Here is a 19,501-nt window from a genome sequence, read left to right on the forward strand (position 1 = left end):
TAACATCCTCTTTCAGGAAGGTTGGGGTAGAGTGAAGATTTCAAAGAAATATTGCATTGTAGTGTGATGGGATTAGGTACTTAAAACAAAAGTGCCCCCATGTTTTTTCGCAAAGACAGAAAAAAATCACTTATACATATCAATTCGGATTCCCAAGGAGAGGCAAGAGGGAAAATTCTACAAAATGCATCTAAGGGCGCAGCACAGGTAAGCCTTGTTAATAAACCCATTCGGAACACCAATCCAAATGCAATTATTTAAAGCGCCGTTCAATCATTCACCGATCTAGCCATCCAGGAAATTACCGACCCCACCTCCAGTCGTCACCCGGAAGTTAGAATTACTAGACGTTCATATTACGCATACGGCATATTATCCCGCAGTCTCACATTTGTGGAAGAACGCATGCGTGAACCGAGCTTCTGACACTCCGCGGCGGACGCGGTGTAAATCTAGAATCACAAGACCCTTGAGACGCATGCGCCTTAGTTTATTTACAACTTCTCTTGCGTTCAGCCGCGCGCGACAGAGACCGGGGCTGCCGAGCACGAGCATATTGTTTTCGCAGGGCCTCTGCATCTCCGTGCACGCTTCCGTTCCTTCCTGGAGCGCATGCGTCTTTCTGATCTACGCGAGCGGAATTGGCATACGCAGTCTGCATGTGCCTAGAGAAAATTGGTTGGTGGAACTACAGAGATGTAGTTTGTTATTATGTATCTGTAAGTGACTCAACCGGTTGAAAGGATTGGGTGAACAAAACTGGGAAGACTGTGTCTCTTCTAGCTGTAATCGTTTAGCTCATCTTTGGCTGTCTCCTATTTAAGCACGAAACGTTATATTGCTCCTACGATAAACATGATGCGTTCTGTATGTTTAACATTTCAGCATACTGCATCAATCCATTATATTTAGTTGTAAATGTAAATGTAATTGAATGCCATAAATATGCGTACATCTGCATTGCACAGCTGCAATGAAAGCGCTTTTTAAAATCGCCATCTGGTAATCTGGTAAAATATACAGAAGTAAATCATTATCTTTTTGATAATCTAATTTGCTCAGATCAGATACGTATAAAGAAATGCTAGTCTTGAATTTTGATGTGTTTTTAAAACAAGATTCTTGGAAGCTGCCAGGGCATTTATGGCATTTGAAGCAAACCATTGTGATAAAATGATACATGAATGAAGAGAGAATCACACAAATGCCATCCTTATCTCTTGCATCCCTCAGCTGTAAATTAGGTGGACACTGGCATGGTAATATGCACATATTATTTGTCTCCTGTGCAGCTATCCAAGGAAAGGAGGATTAATTCTGCAGGACATGGTTCTTGTGGTTTTATTCAGTACAGTGCAGCTTTGTGATCAACATACTGAGATAAAATGACCACACAGATAAAATGTACTGAGATAAAATGACCACAGACCACAAAACAGTTGGCTAATTTGTGATCAAAGATGCTATGTGAAAACAGCTTATCTGGACTATGGTAACGTGAATTTTGAAGACTTTATTCAATATGTAGTACTGTATGCAAATCAAAGAAATTATTAGGGAGAGAAAGGTTAGGCTCGTATCCTGATCCAGTGATGTTAATTGGCTTGAGGATTCAAGTCAAGCCATGATTTAACCATGGTATCAATAACAGTTTACTAAATATGCACATCATGCTGAGTAATTATATTAGGATCCTTTTGTTGTGATCATAGCCACATATATTTTCCCAACATAGCAATCTTATTGAATTTCAGCATGCAGGTGTCAATTCAGAGACTATATATCGCTAGATTTCCTTAGAAGAAAGCAGACAAATGTAAAATGTGAAAATCAGAATTGTATCATTTTTTCCAGTATTTTGTTTTAGGTTATTGTTCACCAGAAATAAGTATCTTTCAAAATTAAAAATGACAACTTTCCAGCAAGTTTTGGCAAATTACAAAGAGCTGTTCAAAGCTCTCACTAGCTATAAGTTCTCAGTTGTGCAGCTCTCACAGCTCTGCAGTAGCATATCTACTATGTATACTAATACAAATTTCTACATTTTGGGGAATAATTTTCCTTTTTCTTCTGTTGAATTGTATCAGTGTTTTGGAACTGTCTAGACAACCTCCTGCAATTTTCTTGACTAGTTTTTTTGGAAGTGGCTTGCTAATGTCTTACTCCTAGGACTGAAAGAGGACTCATCCAAGGTAACCCAGCTGCGCATAAGATGGCACTAGAGCTCCTGATTTCTAGCCTGATTCCTTAACCACTTCATCAAAGAAGCATCTAATAATATACAAAAAGAAAAAAAAGCAATTAAAACTATTGGATCAATCTATTGCTCTTATTGTCTTTCACATTGATTTATATCCCATTTTTCTATTAGGGACCAGGTAAAATACAGTTAAAATAAAAACTTATTTAAAAACGCACTTCCTTGTATTGTAACCCAACAGTGGAATTTTAAGTTTTTGGAGGTGTAGGCTTGCCTAAAGCCATCTTTGCCAACTCAAGATATGTCTTTTCATCCAAGTATTTGTAAGGAAACTATGCTAGAATCAAGATCACTTAATTTACTTGATTTGCTTTCTCACCCAAACAATTTTAAACTAATTATTATTTAAACATTGATAACATTTATTCGTTTGCATTCTGCCTAAATTACAACAGATTAAGACACTATACTTCTTAAATAGTTTTGCTGGAAGAAAAATGTCTTCTCTGTGTTAACAACATCTCAGGAACGCAAGGTACATGTATACTTTACAGTATTTAAGGGGCTTCACTTGTTCTCTGCAATGGAGCCCTTTATTGGTCAGTAAAAAATAAAACTTAACAGGTTATTTTATGAACTTCGTTAATCCTTCTTGCACTTTTTACCAGTAAAGATTAAAGCGATGTAAAGTATGGATGGCTGGCAGCAAAGATGTAACCACATTAGAAGGTGAAAAGATCAAGGTTGGCGGCCATTTTGTAAAACGGGTCCATCTCACTTAGATTTAAAAAAAATAACGGGGAGGAGAAAAAGACAACCGTTACTCGCGCGCGGCCGCTTTGGCATTGGCCAATCAACTTTAGTCTTTAAAAGAATGAGCCCTACGGTCACAGCGCTCGCCAGTCCGCCCAATCAGCAGGCACCACACGTGGGGTCCCTCGTACGGTCCCGCGCACATCGGGAGCGAGGACTACAGCCCCACCCAATCAATACCTGCCGCCTTCTCCACACCCCTCTTTTCCCCCTCCCGCTCAGAAAGGCTGTGCTGCGGGAGGGGGAAGCGCGCGCGCGCGCAGAAGGGGCCAATCAGCGTGCGCGTCTAGGAATCCTCGCGCCGCTGCCTCCTCGCTCTATCCCCCCTCCCACCTCACTCCCCCCGCCCGCGCGACGTTGTTGCTGCTCCCCACTCGCTCCCCCCTCCCTTCCCGACCCCCCCCTCTCGCCAAGCTGAACCCCCTCCCCCGCTCGTTACCGCCGCCATGGACCCGAGCAACTGGAGCAGCTTCATCTTCCAGGTAACCCCCCCTTTTTTTCCCCTCCACCTTCCCCCTCCCTTCTCCGCAAAAAAAAAAGTGGGGGGGGAGCGCGAGGAGGGAAGGACAAGGGAGCGCAAGCTGGAGCTCTAGGCTCCCTACTCACATCCTCCCTGCCCCTCCCCTCCCCTCGGGAATCCCAGCGGGCGGGGGCCCTTGCGCGCGCGGGCCAGCAGGGCGCACTCGGCACGCACTCCTCCCCCCCCACCGTCCGCCTCGCGCTGCCCCAACGGTCACCTCCCTCCGCCCAGCGTTGCCTTGCGCTCCCTCTACCCCCTCGTTCTCTACACTCGCTGTGCCCAGCCCCTCGCGCTTCTCTTCCCCCCCCCCGCCAACGGTCACCTCCCTCTCGCGCTTGCTCTACCCAGCCCCTCGCGCTGCTCCCCCACCTTTTTCTCTGCCAGTTGCTACCTCGGTGCTTCCTAAGCCCCACTCCGAGGGAGCTTCCTTTCCAAAATGCCCCCCAAGATACGCGCGCCTCAGTCGCCTCGCCCTGCCACACACACATAATCCTCCCCTTTCCTGCTGTCTCCACACTCCGACCAACCTCGGCCAATATAATGTCCCTTATCCATGTTGGCTCCCTGCTTGTCAGGCCAGTATCCCAGGGGTTTCCACCGCGCATTAGTTTGAACTTAGCCACCCATGCTCAAAAGGTGCTTCCTTCCCATTTCCCGATCCCCGGTATTTCATTACCTTCAAACGCATGCACTTACAGTAGGAGGTGGCTATGGACTACCTTCTGGTGCCAACAGGTGTAGTGTCAATTTTCCACCTGTTTCTTATATATATATATATATATATATTGCATGAATCTCAAGGTTTAGGGTTAGGATCTCCTGTCATAGGATAATGCAGAAAAAGGCCCAATTATTCCATCTGACCTAGTAATAGTTGTAGATGTAACTAGTAAAAGGTATAATGACTCCATTTATTTACTTTCCAACATTTTGGGTGAATTGGTGGCCAAACCCCACTCCCATGAGAGTTGCCTTGGACTTGCCTTAACATGCTGTCCTTTCCTTACCCCATTAAGTTACTTGTCTTAATTTGCTCCCCCCTTTTAATTATTTAAACCTCAGTCTATTCTCCAACTATTTCAAACATATATGAGTTAAGATTATATAAATAGGTATAGATATGCCTAATAAGAGGCACATCTCTTCCATTCATTTACTTCTCAGTGTTTTGGGAGAAAATGTGTATGTGGCTGTCTAAGCTCTGCCTTAAGTCAGTTGATTGTATTACGTCTTTTTTTCCACCCTCTTTAACGATTTGTCTTAATTTGCTACCACTTTTAATTTTACTCAGTTTTCACTGTTTATCCAGACTAGCCTCTTCCTGTTGTATGCTCCCCTTATTTTTTCATGTAGTAAGTGCTGTATTTTTTCCCCGGGTACCGGTTCTTTCTGCTTCTGATTCCTCAGCAGAAGACAACATAGGCCTTCTGTTTTTCAGATAGGCCACCACTCAGTTTTCAAACCACTTATAAATGATTCTCCTTTAAATTAACTGTCGTCTTATGTTTCAGCCACTACACCTTGATTTCATCTGAAGCTTTCTCTTTATCCTCCCCCCATTAGTAGTCTTATTATTCTACACTTCAGAAATGTAAGGCACATTTCACACAGCGACTGCCTATATCTATTGCTACTTGTTATCTCTTCTCGTCTCTCCTTATAGAAAATTTTCATATAACTGTTTCTATCTTTTATTCTATGAATTTATGATTTGTCCATACTTGCATAAAGTGTTTAAAATTACTTAGCTCAGATGAAGAAAATTTTGAGCTTTCTCCCCATCCAAAAATTCAATATGGCTGACATTTTCAAGGTGTTTTTTTTTTTAATTAAAGCTTTTATAAGATAAAAATACAAATTTAAAGCAAAATTAAGGTAAAAGAAAAGTGATGTAAATAACAAAGATAAAATGAAGGAGAGAACAGGTTATAAAAATGGTTCTGATCTTTACAGCAGTTATAATTGTATTTATATTTTATCCTCTGTAAGGGTCATACTACTGCCTGGTTTAAGATATTTTATCTTTTGTAATGAGCTCCTCTTCCAGTTTAAATCAGTTTTTCTGTGGAATCAATTATTATTGACAATTATTCTTTCTATATTTTTGCAGTTACTTGTCATAATTATTTTTTTTAAATTAAAATTCTCTGATCTTTTTTATTTTGTTTTTTTAGCAGAGTCATACTCAGAATCCTCTACAGGTTGGGACTGAAATCCAGTCAAGATTTTTTGCTGCTCAGGGCTGTAGTCAAAGTCCCTTCCAGGTAAGCTATTTAGGCAATAAAAGAAAATAAAGTGAATCTTCAGGGAAAGAATTGCTAGTAGCAACTATGTCTTCCTATTACAGGTTAGATTATTGTATATTAAAAGTAATTGTACTCTTTTCAAGACTTATTGAAAGTTGTTGCTGTTGCTATAAATGAGTTTTATTATAATTTAGTTATTATTTGAAGTCACTTTCATTTTTATACTATTGACTCTGAAATAATGATTAGCCAAGACTAGTAAAATTTGTGAGAGCCAGTTTAGTGTAGTGGTTAAAGCATTAGACTAGAAACTAGGAGCTGTGAATTCTAGTTCCTCGATAAGCTCAAAGCCAGCTGAATGATTTCTTGGGCTAGTTTCTCTCAGCCCTAGGAAGGAGCGAAAGAAAGACCACTTCTAAAAAATCTTGCCAAAAAATCTGTGAGGACTAATTCATACAGTCTCTGAGTATTGGATAGGATTGAACAGAAGAAAAACAAAAAGTTTGTAGCATCATTTTGGATTCATTCTGTTTTTTTAAAATAAAGATTAAAATATTCAATGGGACTTAATTTTGAATAGAACTGCAGCCTAAAAATTTCTTTGTGATTATCTAAGAATAAAGCCAATCTGAACAAAATTGTTAATGTGTTTCTGAAAAATGCAAAAAGTTTGATGCTGACAAATGAGTGTTGCTCAGCCCTAGCAAAAACTGCCTTGTGTACTTACTATTCAAACCTGATTTGAGGTAAAGTACCCCAAAACACAATACACCTGTAATAGCTGTATCGTGTAAGACAGTCAATTGGCACTTCATTTACCAAGCAGGAATAAACATAATATCTTTACCTTTTCTGCCTGAAGTAGATAAATAGCATGCAAAACAGGAGTTGTTGTTGACCTTGTAGCTGAGATGCCAATTTTTTTTCAGGGATAAGTCAAAGTCTACCCACCTTTACTCTTCATTTTGTGGCTTGATTACTTTGGATTTTTACTTGTACCCCACAAGAACAAGTAGCAGTTTTCATCCATGTTTGCGACTGAAAGAGGTTCCCCACTCCACCCCTTACAGACTTATAGACTTCTTCTATAGTTGTTGAAATTCATTTTTTCTCATTAATCTACACTTAATATTCCATAATGAAAGTGAAAACAGAATTTTAGCAATGTCTGTAAATTTATTAAAAGGAAAAGATGAAGTATCACATTGGCATAAGTATTCAGACCCTTCACTCAGTACTTTGTTGAAGCAGCTTTAGCAGCAATTAGTCTTTTGGTGTATGACACAGGTTTTGCACACCTGGGTTGGGGAATTTTCTGCCATTCTTCCTTGCAAATCCTCTTAAGCTCAATCAGGCTGGATGGTGACCATCGGTAAACAGCCATTTTTAGGCCCCACCAGAGATGATTAATAAGGTTCAAGTCAGGCTCTGCCTGGGCCACTCTAGGACATGGACAGGGTTGTCCATAAGCCATTCCTGTGTTGTCTTCCCTGTGTTCTTAGGATTATTGTCATATTGGAAATGAACCTTCGTCCCAGTCTGAGGTCCTGAGTACTGTGGAACAGGTTTTCATTGAGGATATCCCTGTACTTTCCTCTATTCAGCTTTCCCTCAACCCTGACCAGTCTCCCAGTGTCTGCTGATGAAAAACACACCCACAGCATAATGCTGCCACCACCATGCTTCACTGTTGGGATGATATTGAGCAGGTGATGAGCAGTACCTGGTTTCCTCCAGACATTACATTTAGAATTGAGCCAAACAATTCAATCCTTCATCAGACCAGAGAATTTTGTTCCCCACAGTCTGAGAGTCCTTCAGATGCTTTTTTGGAAACTCCAAGAGGACTTTCATGTGTCTTGCACTGAGGAGAGGCTTGCATCTAGCCATTCTATCATAAAGCCCAGATTGGTAAAGGGCTGCAATGATGATTGTACTTCTGGAACTTTGCCCCATCTCCACACAGAATCTCTGAAGCTGAGTGATCATCGTGTTCTTGGTCACCTCTTTTACTAAGGCCCTTCCCCCCAATTGCTCAGTTTGACTGGGCACCAACTCTTGGAAAGTCCTGGTTGTGCCACACTCCCTTCATTTGAGAATTATGGAGGCTGCAGTGCTCATAGAAGACTTCAGTGCAGCAGAAATTTTACTGTAACCTTCCCCAGATCTGTACCTTGTAATAATCCTGTCTCTGAACTCTGCAAGCAGATCCTTTGACCTCATAGCTTTTGCTCTGCTACAGTATGCATTGTCAATTGTGAGGCCTTCTATAGAGAAGCGTGTGCTTTTCCAAATCATGTCTAATCCAGTGGTGAAATTCAATTTTTTTTTTACTACCGGTTCTGTGGGCTGCTTGATGGGTGTGGAAGGGGAAGGATACTGCAAAATCTCCATTCCCACCCCACTCCAGGGGAAGGATACTGCAAAATCCCCATTCCCTCCCCACTCCAGCGGAAGGATATTGCAAAATCTCCATTCCCACCCCATTCTGGGGCCAGTCAGAGGTGGCATTTGTCGGTTCTCCGAACTACTCAAAATTTCCAGTTCTCCAGAACCTGGTGAATTTCATCCCTGGTCCAATCAATTTTAATTTACCAGAGGTGGACTCCAATCAAGGTGTAGAAACATGTCAGCAACGATCAAAATAAATTGGCCGTGTGTGTGTGTGTGTGTGTGTGTGTGTGTGTGTGTGCATCGGAGCTAAATTTCAAGTTGCAAATGATCTGAATACATACGCCAGTATGATATTTCAATTTTTTTCTTTTTAATAACTTTGTAGACATTTCTAGAATTCTGTTTTCACTTTGTCATGAGGTACTGAGTGTAGATTAATGAGGAAAAAAAATGAATTTCATCCAAGTGTAGAATCCGGCTGCAGCATAACAAAATTGACAAAAGTAAAGAGGCCTGAATACTTTCTGAATGCACAGTATATTGATTACTATATCACCGAACAATAATTTGTATATAAATCTATTTAATAAGCAGCATTTTCTCTACTTTTTCACTAGACTATATATTCAATCCCTCTACATACGTCTTAGCGGAGTTAAAATTATAACATAGTTCCTCTTCCATGCTTTCTGTTGAGTGGTTGGAGCAATCACTAATATTGATAATCTGTCTTTGAGATAGGTATGGCAGTATCACTGTTCACTTATACCATGCTTTGGATTGTCTGGACTCTACTTCTGCACTTTATTTTAAATCAGCAGTACAGATAATATGCAGAATATAAATAGTTTTGGTTCATACCTTGTGGTGTGAAGATGCACTTCTTTTGTAAGTATGAAAGGCAAAATAAAATGCCTAAATATGACAAAGTAAAGTTCTACATGTTTTTGTTAGAATTGATTGGTTTTTGAAACCTAGGACTTACATACATATTGGTTTAATTTCAGCAGTGCTGTAATCTCAGAACTCCATACTCCGAGCAATAACAGATAAATTAGGTAGACTTATTGAAATAAGCATTGCTCAGGATGACCATGTGTTTTAAAATGCAACTTTTTTTTTAGATGGGTTCTATAAATCTGCCTTGTAATAACTTTCTTTTACTCGTTTTGCTTGTAAATTTCCTGAAATAGTGAGAGCAAGCATGTTTGGGCAACAGTGTAGTCATTTTTATGGAAGCAGTTTCAAGGTTGATTTAATTTCAAAATAGTTTTTTAAACTGAGTCAAAAACTTATTTAACAGCAACAGCATAGACTTGAGAGAGTGTAACTAGTTTTATACTAAGAAAACTGTATTATGTGCTGTAAGAGATATCACTTTCTGTTGAGTATCATTTAAAAATAAATATTTTAAGTTAATTTTTTATTATTATAATTCTTTAGAATAAGCAGGTCTATCTTAGAAGATTGAAGGGAGCTCCCTATCAGTGTGAATGAATGTTTCTGCAGCATTGAGAACATCAAGGTAGAATTAAAATTAGAATTAAAAGTGTTTCTCCAGGAAGCTAAAACTAGTGGAAGGCATTATTTAAATAGAAAAATAATTATAAACTACAGTTTTTTCATAATTCAGGATGCCTGCGTTTTCATTTTGGAGTAAAGTACATAGAAATTCCCAACTATTTGGTAAAAATATAATAGGTAAGTTCAACCTAGTCAAAAAGCATTAATTATCTAGAGAATATTACTACATGAACAATCTCTAATACATCGTACTGAATCTCTCCTCCTGGTGGAGAAAACCATAAGAAAGTTAAGATTGTTCTGCCTTGCAGATATTAAAGCATAAATGCATCATTGGGGCATCTGCATAGCTACATACCCTTAAGTCTAGATGACAGTTAAGGCCTTGTGCCACATATGGATTATTTCTTTAGTGAACCTTGACCAGAATCAATAATGTAGAGATAATTTTCCTACTTATTTCCTATTTGTACACACATTAAAATTGATTGCTTCAGTTTAGTTTAGTGTAGAGAAAGACATTATCTGGAAAACAAACAGGATAGTACTCAACATACTACAATATCTTTCTGCTAAACTGTGGAATTACTCCATCTTCTGCAGTGTCATAGAAAAAAGCCAGCTACTTTTCTTCCACTCTTATTCCAAGGATATTGCACCCATGCTAATTTTGTCCCTTGTATTTATAAAGATCAATTTTAAATACATACACCATGTCACTTACCTGTTATGCAATAAGGAAACTATTTTAGTCTCAGTAGTGAGACAATGTAATACATTCTGGGAGCAGAAAAGAGAAATTCTATACATAGTAGAACCCTCAAATATTAGGATATTAAAAACCAAGAATTTGCTTTTATTCTGTTTAGTAGTATATGCTGTATATTGATGAATCCAGCTGTTTCTGCTAGTAAAAACTATGCTTATTTTTGAAGTAAGAATTTACTTATCTTTGTACTTAAGTTGCTAGATTACTGTAGGCTGTTCATCACTATGTTACTCAATTATACAATCTCTCTTTCTTCAGACTGCCACCACAGCTGCTCCTCCCCAACAGACAGCTACCCCTGCTGAGTCCCTCCAAGTGGACCTCCTGCCTGTTTTGGCTGCAGCACAAGAAACAGCTGCTGCAGCTGCTGTGGTTGCTGCTGCCACTGCTTCTGCACCAGCTGCTTCTACAGTAGATACAGCTGCATTGAAACAGCAGCAGCCTTCTGCCTCTGAAGGTGGGAGTGGGCAGATAGTGCCACCCACTCAGACCACGCAAGCCCCTACCCCACAGGCAGCTCCTGCCAACTCACAGGCAGCTGAAGCCCAGAAGAAACCGAAGAGTAAAGGGCCCTACATCTGTTCCCTGTGTGCTAAAGAATTCAAGAATGGCTATAACCTGCGGCGCCATGAAGCTATACACACAGGAGCAAAAGCTTCTCGCGCTGGACCCACAACCATGAAGATGCCCACTATGGTTCCCCTCAGCTTGCTTAGTGTTTCTGCCATCGGTGGTACAGCCCCAGCAACACCTGCCCCTGCTGAGGGTACTGGAAACACTGCAGGGTCAGGTGCAGGCCTAGTGACCACAACAGCATCCGGCAAACGTATCCGGAAGAACCATGCTTGTGAGATGTGTGGGAAAGCCTTCCGGGATGTCTACCATCTCAATCGGCATAAGTTGTCACATTCAGATGAGAAGCCCTACCAATGTCCTGTCTGCCAGCAACGGTTCAAAAGGAAGGACCGCATGAGCTATCATGTCCGTTCACATGACGGTGCTGTGCACAAGCCGTACATCTGCAGCCACTGTGGGAAGAGTTTCTCTCGGTATGAGGGAGTTGAGGGTTCAGGGAGGATGCACTTCATATGGGAATTTTTGAAGTGCTTGCATGAGAAATTTGAGAAAAATATTTCTTCTTTTTGGTAAAGACTAAGATATACATACAACATGCCAAACTATTATGCCTTAAGAAGGCATAATAATATAAGAGTTCCCAAATCAATTTGTGGGCCAGATCAAGCCTACCTCTATTAACTTCCCCAGATTTCTCTAATATATTGACATAACATTCTAAGAGACACTGGTAGACACTTAGTTCTATGGATCCTCATAATAGTCAACTCCTTAGGAAATATATGCTTTCTTTTCATCATTAAACTTAGCAACAATTTCCTTATTCTACATAAATTCCAACAGAGAGAAGAATAGTGAACAAATGTGAGAACACATTTCTCTTTGGTGTGGCTACCAAATGACTGTGCAACTAGTTTGTTTCCCAGTTATTGCCATAGCGCTGGTGGATTCTAAAATCAAAGAATCTATAAGACAGTTTTCTGATTATTTTGTACACCAGGCAACAAAAGTGAATTGAGATGTCTTGGCAGACGAACCTCAGAAAACATAAAAAGATTGAATTTAAAAAGAAATGGGAAAACCATTTTAAATTCATTCCAATGCACACTCATTTGAATATTACCTGTGAAATTATCTCATCAGATTGATAGTTTGAAACAATTCTTCAAATACATTCTTAAAAAGATGCCCTTTAAGTAGTAGATGACTTAGAATTTCTCCATATAAAGAAGCCGCCTATACTAAGACAATACTATGTGAAGGGGGGGAGGGGAGAAACAATTTAAAATGCATCATTGCTAGCATACTGCATTTGGGGAGACCTTTGTTTTTAGTTCTGAATTCCATGTTAACATATGGAATGCCTTACATTTTCCTCATAATGAGAGTGAAAAGATTCCAGCTGCGATTTTTACATATTAGAAAATATTCTTGGATCAAGCAGCAAATCATGAGGTCAGTTTGTGGGAAAAGGAAATACATTTTCAGAACTAAAACCTTGCAAGAATATCAAGTAATAACATTGTGGTACTGTTTTGGCAACAAGCTTATAAATTTTGTCAATGTACTATGGTTAAAAGTTTTAATTACTGCAAAACACTTTGGCACTCCAGGATATTTCAACAAATACCTGCACAGAAGAAATAGAAACATAAAATAGCAAGAGTCTGGAATACCTGCAGTAAAATACTGAAACTGCTTAATTTAGGACATAGATTGTAAGAAAAATAAATTATTCAACACTGGCATGAACAGAAGTGAGAAATGAATCTCAAATAATAGTTAGACCTAGAGTAAGTGCACAATTTCTTCAGTTTAAAATTTGAACTGAAAAAGCAGGGAAGATCCAGGATTCAAAACCGACACAACCAGGGAAAGAGAAATTGGGATTTTGAATAGATCTAAGATTTTGCTTCTAAAATGTTTGGTAAAAATAATTCCAAAATATACCAAATAAGTCCATTTTGATCCTGCATACTCCGAAGGCCACCAAATGGATACTGATGAAATGCAGATGGCTCATGAAGTACACTTTTTACATACTTGCCCTAAAGGCAAGCACCAAAGAATAAGGATTTGTGTTTTGCTTTAGAAATGCAAAAATCTTAACCAGGTTGCTGTTTTTCAGATATTCCTACAAATGTTGAATTAAAAAAATACACAGGAAACATTGTTCCAGCTGTTACAAATATTAGCAAATAAAATTAAGAGTTATGTTGCTTTTATTTGCACAATAATAGGGATATTAAATTTCTCTGGCTGTTTTGGAAAAAAAATTCTGAATGAAAGTTGCACTTTGTAATGTGGAAGGCAAGGGAAAAATGGATAACAGCAAAAAGGTTGCTGATACTCAAGAATCTCTCCCTTGGGTTTTATTTGCTACCCTCATTCCCCCACACTATGGAGGTCATGTCCTTGCTTTTTAAACATAAGATATTTTAATGTTTATAGTATATTCATATTCTGCAAATGCCAAGCATTTGTAATTTTGCATCCTAATAAATTTCCAGGTTGGTCAATTATTGCATTTTTCTTCGAAATCCCTGAGAAGCTTGTAAAAAAAAAACCACATACCTATAGTTTGTTTTATAAAAGGAATTTTTTCTTGTGGATTCAAAAATACAAGAGATCTTCACTATTTTAAAACATCCAATTTATAATAATTTAAAACATTAGAAAAAGTCTGATACATTTGGTACTTAAGGGAAGGAGTCGCTAAGTGAAACTACAACTGTGCCTATGATATATCAGTTTTCCTTTGCTTCACAAAACTCTGAAGGCTATAAATGTGAGAACTGGTGATAAAACTACTTTTTCATTACTGTGATAATTGCAAACGGTTGCTTAAATAAGACAGTCATGGAATCCAAAATATATTTTGAAGCAAACGGAATTGCATAAGGCAAAGGGTATACCACTGTCTGCAATGAATCCCTTCTCTGTATTTTTATTTAATACTTACAGTAGACACCACTTGAATCTATTTACAGATTTTTCCCATTATTATAAATGCTAAAAGCAAAATCTTATAGAAATTAGTTCAAATTTAACTAGGGGTAGTTAAACAGTCTCATTTTAATAGTAAATGTTCTAACATGAAAGCCATGATATCCCTCACTTCCAGGATTCTAATTTCCAGTTTTAACTTGCTCCATATGGATCTTCCATAAATCCAACAGATTTATTCTGCTCTGTTGTCTCATGAGATTTATTTAATATCTATTTGCCGCATATCCATTACAGATTAATCATTTAGTGGATTAATTCCTATGAATTGTGCAGCATATAATAATATAAATTCTCATTATTTAGTTCTTTAAAGTGTTAGACATATATTTTCCATCACTAGTATTATGTATTGTGTATATGAGAATTTCCAGAATGGAACGAAGTCTGTTCCTATTATATATGTGCTGCTTTTGCAGCTATTAAGTAAACATGATTCTTCCCAGCTTTAAAAAATATAATCTACAAAAGAAATTTACCACTCTTGTTATTCCATCTTCCCCCAAATATAAGATGTCAGTTTCCTCAACGCAAGGTTTTTTGGTGGATAAGTAGAATCACCCCAACCCTGTTTAGAGAAGAATAAAACCACATTTCATCTTATTTCTTTTTCTTTCTTCCCACAGGCCAGATCATTTGAACAGCCATGTTCGACAAGTTCACTCAACAGAGAGGCCCTTCAAATGTGAGGTATTTTTTCCCATTGATATCGTACTTATTTATGCTCAAGTGTTCTGGGCAGTCTTCCTGATACAAGAGGGAACAAAGATAACATACATTTGAGGGAATCTTATGTACACTTTAGTCTTTAGCTATTAAATGCATAGGGCAATAGACCAATGATTCTTTTCCCCCTATTTTTGCAGACTTGTGAAGCAGCTTTTGCCACTAAGGATCGACTACGTGCTCACACAGTCCGTCATGAGGAAAAGGTGCCATGTCACGTTTGTGGAAAGATGCTGAGTGCTGCCTATATCACAGACCACATGAAAGTACACAGCCAAGGGCCGAATCATGTCTGTGAACTGTGCAACAAAGGTAAGAGAATAGGGTTCAAGACAGATAACATTTGAACCTAACTGTAAATATAAATATAAGTCTTGCTTTTAAAATGTGCTAAGAAACCCTGTATGCAAATGTGTGCAGGTTTTCTTAGGTTTCATTCAGCTTCACTGGAATTTAATTCCGGTAAATTAATTTAGTTTTTCAAGTTTTTCCCTTCTACTCTTTCCTTCAGGAATCTCTCAGTCATAAGTCTCTTCATTCTTGATTAAACTGTTTGAAGGTAAAGTTAAGTTCATCTTAGTTTCTAGGTACTATTCCCAGCCTTAGCCCCCACTCCCAATTTAATATCTGTTCTAGATATTACTTTCCCTTTTTTGGGGTGGGATCAGTCAGTTTCAAACTCTGGCAACTGCTTGAACAAGTCATTTCAATTAGTGGATTTCTATTTTCTTCTTCCTAGAGGTGAGGGGGAATTGCCAGCCTAAGTCACCTCATTGTTTTCCTAACCTAATGCAGTATTAGAATTAGTTTATCCGTTTCTAATCTATTTGAATATTACTATTTTTTGATAAAAAATGAAAATAAGCTACATAATTTCTATCAACTAGAATTCAGCTAAATAGCCTTGTATAATGAGCAAGGCTTTATGGAAGGAATGAGTTCTGGCAAATGCTGTGTGGAAAAAAGCTGGATTTAAATACAATTAAAAGCGTTTAAACATGGAACAAATTTGTTGTCCATGAGTAATTCTGCAAAAATGCATATGAGGCCTGTTAAGCTATCTTCAAAATACAATTTGAATTACTGAAACTGAAGTCTCTTAATACGCAAGTGTTAACCAGGCTGCCAATATATATTTGTTTACAATAAGCAAACTGCTTGGCAATACAAGTAGTTCCCAATGTGACTTTCTCCCATTTATATGTCAAAACATTTAGTTTCATTTTGTAAGACACTGAAGAGATTTATATTATGCAGTAAAAGTGAAAGATGATGCTTCTTATTTCTATGGATATAGTCCAATGAATTGATAAATGTGTACAAGAAATAATTTTAAGAATTATTGGAAGGCAATTCCCTAATATCTGCAGTGGATATGTCTGTTCCAGCCCTATCCTTCTGATAGCTCAGTATCCCACATGATCTTGACACTGCAAAAGTCTTAATACATTAATTAAAATTATTAGACAATGCAAATTTAAAATTGTGGAATTTTTAAATTTTAACTGTTTTTAATATTTCTCCTGGATTACATTTTTGATTAATGTTTGTTATCCATATATTATATTCATATATATGGAATCTCAGAAACATAAAATAGCAGTTTATTATTATTTTTGTTCAGTTTTGGCTCTGAAATTTGTAGTGAATTAAATAATAGAGAAATACAACATTATAAATTTCTTGTAGGGGGATTCTATTGACATTCTCTTACCAAAACATTTCTGTTGAAGGTTTGGTGATTTTATTTTGGTTATTTGTACTATATTGATTTCTTTAGTAGCAAGATGCAGCTGCCCTTAGGGTGGGATATGCTGTTTGTACAGTAATAACTTGCTTGGTGGCAAGAAACAGCTGTCTTTGGGCTGAGAAGCTGCCTCTGAAATTAAGGAAGCTTGTTGCAATAGATCCTTCACTAAGTTTCAGGACACAGTCACCTCTAAGATGAAGCACAGCCAAGCATTGCAGGACACCGGGCTAACGCTTTCATTAGGCCGGACACTGACCTGGCTGGTTTTTGTCCTTCTCCCCCTCCCGTAGGGTTCACCACAGCGGCCTATCTCAGGGTCCACGCGGTCAAGGACCATGGACTAGCCGCCCCGCGGCTGGAGCGTTTCCTTTGCAAGCTGTGTGGCGTGCACTGCAAGACCCCAGCTCAGCTCAACGGGCATCTGCAGACGCACGCAGGAGAAGGGACCGCGGCCACTGAGGGCCAACCGCTGCGGTGAAACACTGGCCGGGCCACCAGGCAAGAGCCGCTTCCTTCTGTCCTGGGAAGGGGGAGGGGAGCCCATTTTCCCCCTAGGGTTGTTTAGGTACCCTTATATTTTCAGTGAGAAAATGGAGAATTCCAGCTCCCTGGGGCAGCTGCATCCTAACTTAGCATCTTTTTGCCAGTTTAAATGCTGCGTATAGCAGTATCTGATAGTGTGATTTGACTGATCTTCCTGCAGGTTCATCTTCAAGATTTGAGCTGTAATTTTAAAAAAAGCCATGCACATTCCATTGAGTATTGTATTTTCTGAATATTTTTCTGCGGGATTATGGTGTTTTTTTAATGTTAAAACCAGGAGGGTTGGGGATATCAACAAATTCCTTTATGTTATCAACAGATACAAATCCATTGGTAAGTGTTTTAGCTTCTTTTTGCCTTTACAGATGGTTGCTTGCATTATGCATCCTGGACAGATCCATTTTATTTTACATTGTACTCTACAGTTTCCTAATCCAGGCATTTAAGTGATAAACTGAGTTTCCGTATTGTCTTCAAGAGGAGGATTAACAGTTAGTGCCAGCCTAACCTTATTTAATTAGCATACACAGACTTAACACACTTAATCTTTTCAGCCTTTTAGAGAGAAATTCTACCAGGCTGTGGATAAATAGGGTATTTTGGAGAAGGGATAGCTGCATCACCTCATTAAATTAGATTATTAAACCTGAACTAGTGTAAGGTAATAAGAGGATGTAGGAAGCCAGTTGAAAGCTTGGGCTAATAACCGTAAGAGTTTGGGTATGAACATTCTGACTTTCTTTTTGTCTTCCTCCACAGGTACGGGTGAGGTCTGTCCCCTCGCTGCAGCCGTCTCAGCTCCACCTCCAGCCGCCGTCACAGTGCTACCCATGGAGGGAGCTTCGGTTGTGAGCCAAGCCCTCCCCACACAGCCCTGGTGATTTCTAGGAGTGGGGAGACAGAAGCCAATCCTCCCAGCCCCATCTCTCTCCCTCACTGGCAGCTGGAACCTTCAAGCCAGATGGATATTCAGTGGCCATATATGGGTTTCTAATGTAATGGCAGTTTCATTCATTCTCTCCCCCTGCCTGTGCTCATAAAATAGTGGAGCTGGGAAAGCATCTGCTCAGCCAATGAAGCAACTCTTGTTCAGAGGGCCACAGAAAGACTTTGTGCATTTTGAGAGCACCCTCATTTTATTGACTCCCTTACTATTAACTTGTGGCCCTCAGAACAGTCCTGGAAATACATTCATTTCTGTAGTCCATGGTCTAAGCCAAATAATGATAATCTTTTATCACAGTAGATCTTGCTTATTCCAGCAGTGCCCCCTGTTGCCCCTAAATGAACTTCACTAAAAGAGTGAGATAATGAGACAGAATGACTTAGTAAGCTCAGCTCACAGACCAAGGGGGATCGAAGACTGGAATAATTGTGGGACATAGTGTAAGCAACGTTGCAGGAGAAGGAGTACAGAGTTAGAAATAATGGGTTGGTTCAGGAGTTGACAAAACTTGGGGAACCTACAGAGAAGTTAGAAGGGGGTACAGGTTGGGATTTTGTGGCATCATTTGGTGCCTGGTGCTGGAGTTGTGGGGGCTGCAGTGAGATGAGATGGAGAAGGGCTGTATATCTTTCTCCATGGCTTCAGTGTGGAGTGTTCTCCATTTCCGTGCTGAGAATCTGCTCTGAATTCCCCTCCTTGCCCAGCGCCTCATTCTTCCATGGTGTCTTTTAATGCTCCATTTCCTCAGCTTCTCTCGTGATTCGTGTTCCAAGCGCATCAGCCCTTCGCACCAAGCATTGATGCCCCACCTGCTGAACACCTCCCTTGTTGCATGCAACCCCCACAGTTCGGGGTTAGAGTCTCTTGCTTTTTTGTATTATATATATTAAAAAAAATCCCCTGACATTTAAAATAACCCTCCTTTGTGGTTTTTCTTTTGTTGTTGTTGTTAACACAAATGTAATGAAGCTGTGTCCATCTATATCCACTCCCTGTTCCTTCTCTCGGAAGCCCCTCCCTTTCCCCTTCCTTTTCTCTTCTGTGAGCCCTTTCTGGATCTGTGTCTCAGCAGCAAAAGATTTTAGTAAAACAATTGAAGGGAAAAATCCACACTTGTGTCTATTTATTGTCAGATTATTTCGGTATTGTTTTGTGGGGGGGAAAAGTATCCCATTCCTGGCTTCTCTTGCATCTCCTTTTATCATATTATCTTGGGACCTTTCATATCTATTTAAAATGTGTAATGGATCAAACATCAGGTTGCATATTTCCATTCTGAGTGAGTTCCTAAACCACTTCCTTGTTTCTTCCAATTACTCATGGAATTGCTTTCTGGGTTATGGCTCAATGTGTATAGCCGCCTTTATAGGAAAAAGAGCAATTCTGAATGTTTTGGAGCCAAAAATCATGGTGTGGTGCAGTTGCTGTGCCCTGGCAAGCCATTAAATGCTGCATTGGAGCTCTGCTGTGGTTAGAGTTAATTTGTGG

The 19,501-nt window shown here is 39.2% G+C and overlaps 1 protein-coding gene across 8 annotated transcripts; it reads left to right on the top strand.

Annotated features, from left to right (window-relative positions):
* Window positions 1-529: 529 nt before the first annotated feature.
* On the top strand, window positions 530-19,123 carry MAZ (MYC associated zinc finger protein). 8 transcript variants are annotated; one of them, XM_032235539.1, is made up of 7 exons: window positions 530-719; window positions 5,708-5,797; window positions 10,725-11,515; window positions 14,675-14,738; window positions 14,915-15,086; window positions 16,815-17,022; window positions 17,827-17,908. In XM_032235539.1, exons 1-6 carry the CDS (start codon window positions 660-662, stop codon window positions 17,000-17,002), a joined length of 1,365 nt encoding a protein of 454 aa, XP_032091430.1. In that variant the 5' UTR covers window positions 530-659; the 3' UTR covers window positions 17,003-17,022; window positions 17,827-17,908. The 8 variants fall into 8 exon arrangements, with proteins under 8 accessions (XP_032091430.1, XP_032091431.1, XP_032091433.1 ...); XM_032235540.1 differs by having other exon boundaries at window positions 531-719; window positions 5,711-5,797; XM_032235542.1 differs by lacking the exon at window positions 530-719 and adding an exon at window positions 3,169-3,495 and having other exon boundaries at window positions 5,711-5,797.
* Window positions 19,124-19,501: the final 378 nt, after the last annotated feature.

This window comes from Thamnophis elegans, chromosome Z (assembly GCF_009769535.1).
Source record: "Thamnophis elegans isolate rThaEle1 chromosome Z, rThaEle1.pri, whole genome shotgun sequence".
In the NCBI taxonomy this organism is placed as follows: domain Eukaryota; kingdom Metazoa; phylum Chordata; class Lepidosauria; order Squamata; family Colubridae; genus Thamnophis; species Thamnophis elegans.

What these genes read in the sequence shown, in the direction of transcription:
- MAZ (XM_032235536.1), top strand. Translation starts at nt 4,074, where the DNA reads ATGTCCCTTATCCATGTTGGCTCCCTGCTTGTCAGGCCAGTATCCCAG. An exon ending in CTACCTTCTGGTGCCAACAG is followed by an intron (nt 4,269 to 5,707) that starts GTGTAGTGTCAA and finishes TTGTTTTTTTAG; the next exon opens with CAGAGTCATACTCAGAATCC. An exon ending in CTGTGAACTGTGCAACAAAG is followed by an intron (nt 15,087 to 16,814) that starts GTAAGAGAATAG and finishes CCCCTCCCGTAG; the next exon opens with GGTTCACCACAGCGGCCTAT.